Source organism: Hemibagrus wyckioides, linkage group LG05 (genome assembly GCF_019097595.1).
Source record: "Hemibagrus wyckioides isolate EC202008001 linkage group LG05, SWU_Hwy_1.0, whole genome shotgun sequence".
NCBI lineage: Eukaryota > Metazoa > Chordata > Actinopteri > Siluriformes > Bagridae > Hemibagrus > Hemibagrus wyckioides.
In genome coordinates this window covers 7995740-8008661 of record NC_080714.1, presented here as the reverse complement: position 1 = coordinate 8008661, position 12922 = coordinate 7995740, and the positions used below count along the sequence as shown (strand labels likewise).

At 39.4% G+C, this 12922-nt stretch overlaps 1 protein-coding gene across 1 annotated transcript; it reads right to left on the bottom strand.

Annotated features, from left to right (window-relative positions):
* Positions 1-4676: 4676 nt before the first annotated feature.
* mthfr (methylenetetrahydrofolate reductase (NAD(P)H)) lies at positions 4677-12244 on the bottom strand. The gene is made up of 12 exons (XM_058390553.1): positions 12089-12244; positions 11517-11760; positions 10555-10793; positions 10372-10482; positions 10029-10222; positions 9498-9748; positions 9233-9367; positions 8908-9088; positions 8450-8632; positions 8163-8264; positions 7946-8065; positions 4677-5518 (listed from the first exon to the last, which is right to left on the bottom strand). The coding sequence occupies exons 2-12, from the start codon at positions 11753-11755 to the stop codon at positions 5303-5305; spliced, it is 1971 nt and encodes a 656-aa protein (XP_058246536.1). The 5' UTR covers positions 11756-11760; positions 12089-12244; the 3' UTR covers positions 4677-5302.
* Between the last annotated feature and the right edge of the window lie 678 nt (positions 12245-12922).

The following is a 12922-nucleotide window of genomic DNA, read 5'->3' as shown; positions in this document are numbered from 1 at the left end:
GCTTAAAATGTCTTGCTGCATGGTGGACTGTGTCATAATATACTGTTCAGTTAAATGAATTTATAATCCATTTTAACAATTAAATGTAATAATAAAATGATTAATAATTAAATGTAACAATTAATTTCATTTCAATTTAATTTTTATGTCAGGAAATTCAAGATATATTTTTTTTTTCAAAACAAGCAAAATAATCATTTTTTTTCTCTTAATGCTAGTTTAGATTTTTTTTTTATCCTTAAATGATTTTAAGATTTATCAGTCAGGATTTCATATTCTGCAGCGTTCTTGACAATGTCACTCTACTCCTCTCCACCTGTTTCTCCAATTTCTACAAGTTCTTTTGCACACTTTTGTACCGGATCAATACCTTTTAGAGGCTGAATACGCTTTATCAGCTCTTTATAGACCCTTGCTTCAGCAAATCAGATGAAACCAAGAGGATGTCGAGAACATCCTAGAGAAACAGCTCATCTTTCTTTGGGGTGTGTATTCATTCCATTTGAAAATGAGTGTGAAGATGATTTCTTCATGCTGAGCGCAGTCACATGCCCCATTATGAAAGGGCATGTACACTTACCTCTGCAATCAGGTTATTCTACATTTTTAGAAGAAGAAGAAGAAGAAGAAGAAGAAGAAGAAGAAGATTTCATAATTATTTTCAATCATACTGACTAAATGTTCACTTTGAAAGTATAACCATGTTTCCCAAATTATAGATTGAAAGTATTATTATTGAGGAATTCCATTCAAATTGTGGGTATTTGCTAATCATATTCCAAAAATGAAAACAAACTCTGTTACTTATTTAACAGCAGCAAAAAACACTGTAAACATAAAAAACATAGATTTTTAATGTTAAAAAATAATATTTTCCTATTCATATTTTCTAATACATAATTAGAATATTTTAAATATTGAAAAATTCATTTAGAAATCTAAAGTTTGAGTTATACTGGCTCTAAATTTTACTACAAAGCTAAATAGTACTTACTATTTTTTTTTTTTTTTTTAAATATTAAGGTAAAAGTTGAAGTACTCAGCTGATTAATGGACTATAGACCACATCACCTGACAGCTGTCCCCATTCACACCTGCACTTTTGATCTCTCTCACACACACACACGCACACACACACACACACACACACAATTTTAGAATAGACTTTTTCTGAGAATGTTAGCATTATGTGTAATGTAGCCCTGGAGATGCATTTGAAATGTAGAACTGTTTCTTTTCATTTCTTTCGTAAGTTGCTGTAATTTATTTTGTAAGGATATCACTTCAGTGTAAGGTACAGAGTTTTTAGCAAACTAAAATTGAATGCCAGCTTTGAGAACCTGTGCTATGGATATTACCTTTACCAGGTTATACCTCACATTTACACCGATCAGGCATAACATTATGAGCAGTGACCGGTGAAGTGAATAACACTGATTATCTCCTCATCATGGTACCTGTTAGTGGGTGGGATATATTAGGCAGCAAGTGAACATTTTGTCCTCGAAGTTGATGTGTTAGAAGCAGGAAAAATGGACAAGGGTAAGGATTTGAGTGAGTTTGACAAGGGCCAAATTGTGATGGCTAGACCACTGGATCAGAGCATCTCCAAAACTGCAGCTCTTGTGGGGTGTTCCCGGTCTGCAGTGGTCAATAGCTATCAAAAGTATCCTGTAAGTCCTTTCAATCCTGTAAGTATCCTTTAAGGATCTGCTGCTAACATCTTGGTGCGAGTGGAGTCCATGCCTCGATGTGCCAAGGTTGTTTTGGCCAAAAAAAAAAAAAGGGGGGGGACCGGCAGGTGGTCATAATGTTATGCCTGATTGGTGTATATTTACACTTGCCTAATTAGACCACACACACAACACAGAGTATATAAGCAGTATCTATAATCAGTCCTCTTTAATCTGATTAAGGAGTTTATACAGAAGCCATGTGTCTTAGGTCTTGTCGTGTCTTAAATTTAGAAGGAAAAAAAATCACAGTTCTTGTGATCTTTGGATTGTTGAGGAAAAAATGGGAATCTTGTTATGAAATGCTTGTAATGTCATGAATGCTGACTCCTATGATACATAATGATACAATACAGCACTGATGTCCTGTTTCTGATTATTCAAAACAGTGGTTTCTTTTATGCTCTTGTGGGATGACCATAACAGGATTTACAGAGAAGGATGACATCAGATTTTTATACATTGCTCATTCCAGGTCTGTTGCTGTGCCAAACCATGTGATCAGCTGTAATCATTAAATAATGCCAACAATGTCCCCTATTATAGTCTTAAAACAAACAATGTATAATAGAGTATTTCATAGCATTGCAGGCTGAAGAATGGCACCATAAATCGGTACTGATTTTCTATCTGCTATGATCTCTCTAAGGAAAGAACACTTGGTTAGGTCATCCTGTCCTCTAACACAGTAAACAAATAAAAATAAAGCACACATGGAGTAGATTGGACTGTGAGCTTGTTGGCAGTTAAAAGGTCAGTGATGTTAGTTAGGTAATCCAGGCCACTCTGCACTGTCATAAGCACTTGGAGATCTGGCAACTCAAATAGAGAGAGAGAACTAACCTCAGAGTTCATCAGAATTATTAATCAATTAGCAAGTCATGTGCTAGCAGTGCAATGCATATTCTTTGCAAAAACAACTACAAAAGTGTGATCATGATGACTGTGGCATGATCGTTGGCCATTTGAGTATTTCAGAAACTGCTGATCTAGGATGTTCACACACGGTAGCTCAAATATCTCAGAGCACATTTGAGGTAGATGGGTCTATAACAGAAGTCGACCACACCGGGTTCCACTCTTGCTAGCCAAGCACAGGAATCCGAGGCTACAGTGTTTACAGGTTCACCAAAACCACACAACTAAAAATTTGATTTTTTGCCTCCACTTTTGCCAATGTTTAACGGCAGAACTGCCAGTCAGTGGATTTCTTTTGTAAATTCTAGACACTGGAGCATGAATATCCCAGATCAGCAGTTTGTGAAATACTCAAAGCAGCCTTACTGGACACCAAACACCATGCCAAGGTCATAGATCACATTTTCTCACATTCTAAAATTAACTGAAGAGTTTTACTTGTATCTGCATGATTTTATGTACTTTGCTGCTATTTGTATTTGGCTTATATGAATAAGTACATAAAACTCCGGACAGATACACTGACCAGGCATAACATTATGACCACCTGCCTAATATTGTGTTGGTCCCCCTTTTGCTGCCAAAACAGCCCTGACCTGTCATGCACTATATATTCTGACACTTTTCTTCATCAGAGGGAGTCCCAAAGCCCAGAAACAAGTAATTATGAATACGGATACAAATGCACCTGTACCGACTCACTGTTATTGTTGTTCTTCAGTGGCTCCCTGTTTTGGGTGGTGATTTTGGCACAGGTTTTACATCGGATGCTCTTGCTCATGCATTGTATTTGGGCTGAGGACCAGCACTGAGAGCGGTGGCTGGTTGGTTCCCTGCTCAGGAATCGAACCTGGGCTACAGGAGTGAGGGGACAGCGTCCTGCTGCTAGACCACCAGGCCACCACATGTTCCTACATAACTTTCCAGTTATCTAAAAATGGTTTACATTAAATGTAATGTTTTGAATTTGGATCTGCGACAGTTTGCTGCGTAGTCAGTGCGGTGAACAAAGCTACATGGAATGCACTAAAAGATGAGTTTCTGGCTTTCCCTTATGAAGAGCAGCAGAAGAACAACAGCAATCAGTGGGAGTTCTTTCTATAACAAGAAGGGATTCTGGTAGTGAATGGCTGTATGTGATGTCAGTTCTAGTTCTTAGGTGTGCACATAGGAGCATATGGTGAATGACTCTTTTCAGGAAGCCACTTTGACTCTCAGCTTATCTAGGGCAAGTTTCCCCTGTCTCCTTCATCTAATCTGCCTGGTAGTGAAGTCCTAATCCCTAATAAGTGTTTGTAACAGATTAACCTTCCCACTGAAGGAGAATGTGATACAACCATATACGAGTAAGTCTGAATCATTTGTCTTATGATAATCATTTGTCCTTTCTTTAAATGGAGTCACAAAGGCATGTATAGCTCACAGTTACCATTGTGTAACTGATCGATTCAAAAGGTAAAAGATACACCTGCAGCACATTGGTGGATGAAGATAATGTCTTTGGGGAACGGAGAAAAATGTACGAGGGAGACTCCAACTTCACTGATACAGGATCCCTCACTGCTGATAATATGATTTGGTGCTGATGTTTGAAATTGTTCCAATGACCAGTTTCTGATGGACAGAAGGAGGCACAGAAAGTGGCATTTCAGGATACACTATATTGCCAAAAGTTTTGGGACACCCCTCCAAACTTTTGGCAATATAGGGGTTGGGCTTGGCCCCTTAGTTCCAGTGAAAGGAACTCTTAATGCTTCAGCATACCAAGACATTTTGGACAATTTCATGCTCCCAGCTTTGTGGGAACTGTTTGGGGATGACCGCTTCCTGTTCCTGTTTCTGTGACATCACATCTGCTGATGAGCGCGAGCCCAATTATTCTTCTCTAGTGATAAGGTTTCACCTTTACTCTCATTCTTTCCCATAATCTACAGCTGTGTTAAAGTTCTAATGAATGCAATGTGGCAAAAAAAATGACAAATACACAGTGTTACAGATAAAAGAATAAAACACAGGGTCTTGGTGTGCAGAATATTAATTTTTTTTTTATTTTGCTATTATTTGCCAGCAGCCCACAAATACTGTGGAAATAAAAAACAAAATAAACATTAAAAAAATAGAGGTTGAAATTATCCAAGGCTATGGCAAGCAACGAGTGTTTATCAGATTATAACAGTAATTACAATCACGGTCAACATCTATGGCCTTGGATTACGTGCGTTCACGTCTGCTTCAGTCTCTTTAAAAACAGAGCACGCTTGCCTTAGTGTGTTTGCACACTCCAGCTGGCAAAAGTTCCCAAAACAGCCTCAAAAAGCCTCAGACTTTGGACTTTTTAGACCGTTTATAAATAGCATTAAAAGCAGTCAAGTTAAACTCATAATAGTAATTTAAGTGCTGTCAAAATGTAAGCAAATAATTTTGCGTTATATTAATAATCTATGGTTTAAAACCATATTTCCTTAATAATACATTGGTTTTTTTTTTTTTTAAATAATCCACTCAACATGAATGACTTTTAAAACCAAGCACTGCTCTGAATATTACTGAGATTTCAGTATCGTATGCAACAACCAAAAGGTTAGTGGCATTAGAGTAACTGCCTATGTGGGGTGTTTACAAAAGTCCTAAAAAAAACAGCAGCAGATTGGTTATTCAACTTTTTCGTCCAGAAGTTCTGGAGGTGCGCCTAGCAATTCGAACATGTCGTCGATGATCTGCCACAGACAGCTGTCCAGCGGGAAATCATTGTCCACTAGGTTGACTAGGAAGTAGTTATCGTGGATGTACTGGACAATCATTCTGGAGGGAGACTCGTCCTCATAGAGCTTCCCCCACTGTTCAATCCACAACGCAAATGCCTCGTCCTGTAGTGGGGGAAAGAAATCTGCATTATCACTGGCAGGTGATTTCCCTCTCAGATTATACGTGTTTCTTATTGAACAATAAAGATAAGAGGCTATTCGAAAGGTGTGAAGCTTTCAATCTGGCCAAAAGAGAATAACCTTTAAAATCTAATGGATTCCCATCAAAATATCCCAATATCCTACTTCAACTTTATAACCAAAGCATATTATGAACACTTGTCTACCGGCTTATTAATGGAATTAATCATTAATTAATTAGTAAATCATTTGCTAGCAGTGCAGTGCATAGATTCTCTGCAAAAACAACTATAAAAGTGTGATCACGATGACTTACTTTGTGGCATGATCGTTGGCCATTTGAGTATTTCAGAAACTGCTGATCTAGGATGTTCACACACTGTCTATAGTAGCTCATACAGTTCAGAGCACACTTGAGGTAGATGGGTCTATAACAGAAGACGACCACACCGGGTTCCACTCCTGTCAGCCAAGCACAGGAATCCGAAGCTACAGTGTTTACAGGTTCACCAAAACCACAGAGTTGAAAAATAAGATTTTTATTATCTACACTTTTTCCAGTGTTCAACCACAGAACTGCCAGTCAGTGGATTTTTTTTGCTGCTATGTAAATTCTAGACACTGTGAAGTATTAAAAGCACAGATCAGCAGTTTCTGAAATACTCAAAGCAGCCCACTGCCATCAACCACCATGCCAAGGTCATAGATCACATTTTTTCACATTCTAATGTGAAAATTAACTGAAGCACATGATTTTATGTACTGTGCTGACAGATACACTGCCCAGGCATAACATTATGACCACCTGCCTAACATTGTGTTGGTCCCTCGTTTGCTGCCAAAACAGCCCTGACCCATTATGTGTATTCTGAAACCTTTCTATCAGAACCAGCATTAACTTCTTCAGCAATCTGAGCAACAGTAGCTCGTCTGTTGGATCGGATCACACGGGCCAGCCTTCACTCCCCACATGCATCAGTGAGCCTTGACCGCCCATGACCCTGTCACCGGTTCACCATTGTTCCTTCATTGGACCACTTTTGATAGATACTGACCACTGCAGACCGGGAACACCCCACAAGAGCTGCAGTTTTGGAGATGCTCTGATCCTGTCCTCTGGCCATCACAATTTGGCCCTTGTCAAACTCCCTCAAATCCTTACACTTGCCCATTTTTCCTGCTTCTAACACATCAACTTTGAGGACAAAACGTTCACTTGCTGCCTAATATATCCCACCCACTAACAGGTGCCATGATGAAGTGAATAACACTGATTATTTCCTCACCTGTCACTATTCATAATGTTATGCCTGATTGGTATATTTATCCATCCATCCAATCATCAATCCATCCAGATAAAAGGACTGTACTCAACCCCAGGTTATCACCATTCTATACTGAGGTAGAGGAACGTTTCACACTTGTAATTTAGGGTTAACCCCACATTGCAGGGCCAAACGAGTACAGAATGAAAATCCTGTGTTAGAGTGTTATAGATGCTTAGCAACAGACAACAGAAACTGAACAGCGCATTCCTCACATCGCATGCTTTGCAGTCACAGAAACCCCACATGCTGTATAAACCCTAGTTTATAAAGAAAAAAAGTCAAAGGTAAAGGAAAACGCATGAACTAAACCAAAGAGGAGACGTTATTATTTAGAGTTATAGTCAGAAATGATAGCAGAATGAGAAATAATTAAATTATTTGTCATGTACGGAGAGTTGAGGCAGATGCAGGTGCAATAAAAGCATTTTATTGAAAAGGGCATGCAGACAAATCAGAACAGGCAACAAGCAGAGGTCAGGCTTTCAGCAAACACCGATGGCGGGATAATCCAAAACACACACAACCAGAATAAGATCAAAATCAGAGCGGCACATCACAGAAATGCATGCAGGAGCGAGAGAGGAAAACACACAAGACACTGAAGCTAAATATCAACGAATACCCTGATCAACTACGTAACATACTTAAAATAAAGCCTAAAAAGATTACAAAGTTAGAAATAAACAATGCATGTTCGGCGCACAGAACAGCAGACCGGTCCTTTTTTCCAAACCGATGCGAAAATGAGAGACAAGCCGTTATTTAAACTGGGTCACGCGCTGTATTAATCCAGTCCCGATTGCTGGCACTACAAATATGCAAACAAGAACATTAACCCGGGGTTTACGAACGAACAGTGTGTAACGTCAAATGGAAAGCCAGGATTAATTGTCATGGGCAGTGCAAAAAAAAACGTGAAACAATAAAAATATAAATTTTTATTTATTTTATTTTAATTTAATAAAAATATATAAAATATAATCCAGGATTCTGTTTAGCCAGGGTTTACAATCACCCACGGTTAACCAATTCAAGTGTGAAAAGCCCTTATATAATAATCATATATAAAATTTTCCCTCACCTTCCAGTACATAAAGCTGACTGGGTCCACCACCGTGGGTTGAATAATCTCTCTGCCAGGGAAAATTCCCCAGGTTACAGCATTAGGTTGCATATCAGGGGCATTTGTAATATTCTCACCCTATAAGAGAAGATAGTGTCATGTAATGGTGATTATATAAAGAGAGAAAACATGAATCAGTATGGAAAAAGCAGAGAGAGCGGGAAGATTGTTTTACCCGCACGTTGACGAGGTGATAGTTCACACGTGGTTCATATTTCTTCAGCACTTTAAGAAGTGCACTTGCATTTTCGCTTGATGTGAAAAACTCCAGGTAAGCCTTTAAATAATAATAAATTAAAAAAAAAAAAATACATTTAATTAAGACAAGAGTCCACAATAAACGTAGCTCAATAGTCCGTTATAACACTACATAACCTGATCACTTTTTCGTGAAGGGTAATGATGTAGAGGAGGTAAAGTGAGATGATGAACCCACAATAACGTTTTTCATGACTTTGCTACCTTTTGGAAGACGTATCCTCCGGGTGGTCCCCAACCTACGACTGGGTCAGAGGAAGGTTTTCCGTTGATGTTGGGCTGGGAGTTGATTGTGAGGATACCTCTACGGTTCACTTTGGCTAGTGCATCCTTTAGCATGTTTGTTTCTGGAGCCAGAGGGTCATCGTTCCATGGTAGACAGATCACCTAATAAAAATGAGAATAATATATCATACATTACATTATATTGTATTGCCATGTACATTATAGTATTTAGTAGACTTCACTTTTAAGAAGTCCTGAATTTCAACATATGTTAGTTTTGCAATGCCATAAAACCTACAGAACTGATTAACAGTAATGTGCTGTGTAAGCACACGTAATCATCTATCTTAGTTTTTGGATTTAAGGAAATGAATGGTTTAAAATCATAGAACAAATACAGCTTTATAGGTATGTTTGAAGAATGACAGCCCTTCTACCTTTTGTCCATTTTGGTTGGGCTGTGCTGTAATGTAGTTGGTGAAGACTTCATACACACTCTGCTCATTCATTAGCTCCTCTCCCCACATTTTTAACAGGGCTTCTTTAGGAGACTTGCTCTTCAGGTAGAACAGATAGTAGTCTGTCAGCTCACCAAAAGCTGGAGATGAGGAGTTCCCCCTATAATGGAAGAAAGAGCAGGTGTTTGAATGAATGTTTCGTTGACTCGTTTTAACTGTTATTTTAAAAATTGGTGCTAAAATATTTAGAACGCATAATAATAAACAATAAACATTGTTAATAAACAAAAAATTATCTAGGTACCATCTCCCATTGGGAAAATCATCCCAGTCCTGTGTTCTATAGATGTAGCTTTTGGACCTTGTGGACCAGAAGATTGGCCTGACGTCCTCCATCTTTCGTTTGGGATGAGCACTAACAGCCCAGGGCAGAGGTCGCCTTTTAAAAAGATTACAACAATTAAAAATAGCAAAAACATACACTCAATTAGTATTCATTTGACGTTATTTAAAAACAGAGACAAATTCAATGCACTGTGGAGCTAAAGATCTCTCTCGGATTTGCTCACCGAGGGTCCTCAGCCCATAAGCCAAGCTGTCGGAGTACTTCAGTTGTAGCCACCTCTCTGTTGAGTGTGTAGAAGTGTAGGCCGGGCACATCGCCACTGTTAAGTAGCACCTTGCACATCTCTACAGCCTGCTGGACACCATAATTACGGATGGCAGCATCATTGTCTTTGATGGGCTCGATCACTTTCATGATTTCCTCTGGCACCTCCAGCTTCGATAGTTTGACCAGTTGACGTAGTGAGTGATAACCCTGAGAAGAAGGAAATATGTAAGAATTCTTCCCAAATACAATAAATCAGGAACTGTGAGAGACCTGCTAATATAGAATATTAATTCAACACTTTCTGAGCAATCAGATTAGAGAACTCAACAGTACTGTGCTATATGAAATACTGACTTCTGATAAATAGTTACATAAAACAGGGGATTTCTGGACCCTTATGTAGGTACAGACTCAATAGTGTGTGAATTAATTCAGCCTATAATGCTTCATAGCTAAAAGGTACTGATGTGTTTCTAGTTTCAAATACCTGAAGAGGGAATATTCCAGGCAGAATGGGACACGTGATACCTATAGCTCTGCAGTCCTTAAGGAATTTCAGAAACGTTTCAGCTCTGAAAAAGAGCTGAGTCACAATAAAGTGTGCTCCTGCATCTACTTTCTCTTTTAAGCGTTTCAGGTCCTCTTCATAGCTGTCAGCCTCTGGGTGCCCAGTCGGGTAGCCTGATTATTACAGAAGGTGAGGGAGAAAATAAATAAATAAATAAAAATCAATCAATCAATCAATCACTGTACACATTTTCCCAACTGATCCACCTGACAGACTGGAGCAGAGAAAACATGCACCCCAGTCATTGCTGACCAATACTTACCAGCGACACAAATGTCAAAGTAATCATCAAATTCACTGCGGATGTGCTTCACCAGGTCCACAGCATAGTTGAACCCTCCTTCTTCTTCTTCCCAGTCTGCTCCCACTGGATCTGCACAGATATGTTGTTGTCATGCACTGCGTGAAGAATACAATACACACAATAGTATGATGCAACACTAACCTCCTCTCAGCGCCATGATGTTCTTCAGTCCCAGGTGCTTAGCCTTGCTCAGATAGAACGTGAGCTTCTCTTTTGTTTGCTTGCAGCAGGTCAGGTGCAGCACACTCTCCAGGCCACAGTAGTTGACTGCCGTGCTAGCGATCATCATGGATGACGTCTCTTTGTCCGAGCCAGGATCTCCTGCTGGATGCCATGTGATGTCAATGAAGAGAGGTCCACCGGATCCCATGCGGTCAAATCTAAAAAACAGAAAGCAAATTAGACCAGTCAATAGACCTGTTTTAACATACGCTTCATCTTAGCTGACTAATCAAATTCTTTAACAACATTTATTTGGTTTCTTTATTCTGCTAGACTGTATGTTATGTAACATTGTGTGAGGCTTAAAAATCACCAAGGTAATCACTTCATCTGCTTAGCACCTGTTGCCAAGGGCAAGCATTATGAAACAAATAAATAGATAGATAGACAAACAAACAAACATGCTGCTCAGTGGCATATAGCTTAACAAAATTAAGGACTTGTTCTTTATCCAAGAAACACAGTATGGCCAAAAGTTTGTGGACACCTGACCAAAGATTTTATAATAACCTCCACTCCTCTGGGAATGCGTTCTTTAGTCTTTATGGGCATTGAGGACTGAGGTGTAGCATTTCAGGATCCTAAAGGTGTTCAGTGGGGTTGAGGTCAAGGCTCTGTGCAGGACACTAGAGTTGTTCCACTCCAGCTTTGCCAAAACATGTCTCCATGGACCTCGCTTTTGTTCACAGTGGTGCTGGAAGAGGTTTGGGACTCCTGTGACAGGAAATTGTGTACTCTGTGGCAATAGTTTGGGAAACAGTCACGTGTGCGTGTGTGAGATGTTCAGGTGTGCACAAAACTTAATCATTCATCAATTCATTCATTTTGGAGATGAAGGAAACCGGAGAACAGAAGCAGAGCAGTGGGAGATGTAAACTCACCTAGAAATGAGGTTGACAGCACCGCCAGCTGTGCGCGGAGGAAAGAACTCGAGGGAGAACCAGCGATCCCCGGACTCGATGCGCCGCTTCATCTTGTCCCTCAGCCGGTTTCCGCGATCCGTCTCCCCGACAGGGGTCGAGCACCTGGAGCTCTCCTTGGAGCTCTCACCGCTGTTACTCGCCCCGCTTGAGTCGCTTTTAAACGACAGGGAGCCGTTCTCCTCCCGCTGGTTCACCATGACTCCTAAACGATCACGGAACACAGCTGAATAACTACTACAACATTCATCATCTACACGAGACAATGGGGCAAGTGGGAAGCTCGTTAAACACAATAACGTACTCCATAATGAGTTTTATTTAACTGTCATTAACAAATAAACAACTCGATAAGAGAGAAGTTAACTAAGCTGCTTCTCGAGCTCAAAAGCATGCTCGGAACCATGTGCGCGCGTGCACTCCAGCCGCGCGTTGCTAGCCGGCTAACTCGTAAAAAAACAAACAGACAGGCTCACTTACACGAGCTCACACTCTCATGAAAACAAAAACAAAACGTAACCGGATGTGTTTACCTCAAACGAGTTCCTGTGTATTCAAATAAATAAATATATGCGAGCTGGAAAGAGTTCTTCGACCAACCGGTCCAGCATCCGCCGAATGGTCCCGAAAATGCTACTACTATAGATAGAGTGGGCGGAGTCTCCGAGCACAGGACACATCCCCGTTAAGGCCTGGGAAATGAGCGCGATTGCGTAGCAACGCAGAGAGGAGGCGGGTTCTGTGCGCGTGATACACAAAGACACAGGAGAGCTAGCTTTATTCACGAAAAGTCAATGAACAAGTGTGTGTGTGTCTGTCTGTGTGTGTGTGTGTGTGTGTGTGTGTGTGTGTGTGTGTGTGTGTGTGTGTGTGTGTGTGTGTGTGTTAGAGAGATTATACTTTTATTATAGTTTGATTGCGGCATCGTAGGATTCGTTAAGGAATATATATATATAGCTTCCAAAAAAAGATATTATTTAATGTATTTGTAATTAATATAAATGTGTTTATCTTTTGTTTTTAATCACTCTTTATTGTTGTGTACTCATATTTTTGTTGTCTTTTTTTTTTTTAATAAAAAGTATTTTAATTGCTAAAGATTTACTTGTGCGTTTTGTTTTTAGGAGCTAGTCCGCATCACACAATTATTAACAATATTAATTTGCAATTGATAAATGAATCGAAATGTTAATAACTCTAAATAATAATGCGCGTGCTATTATATGTAATGCAAATAGGAATTTTCTAATCTGTACTGTTTAAAAAAAACTTATTAAAAAAAGAGTCTTAAAATATATATTTTTTAAAAAGTATTAAAAAGACTTGAATTAATTCTGCGCAAATCGAGGGCAGAAACAGTTCACTTG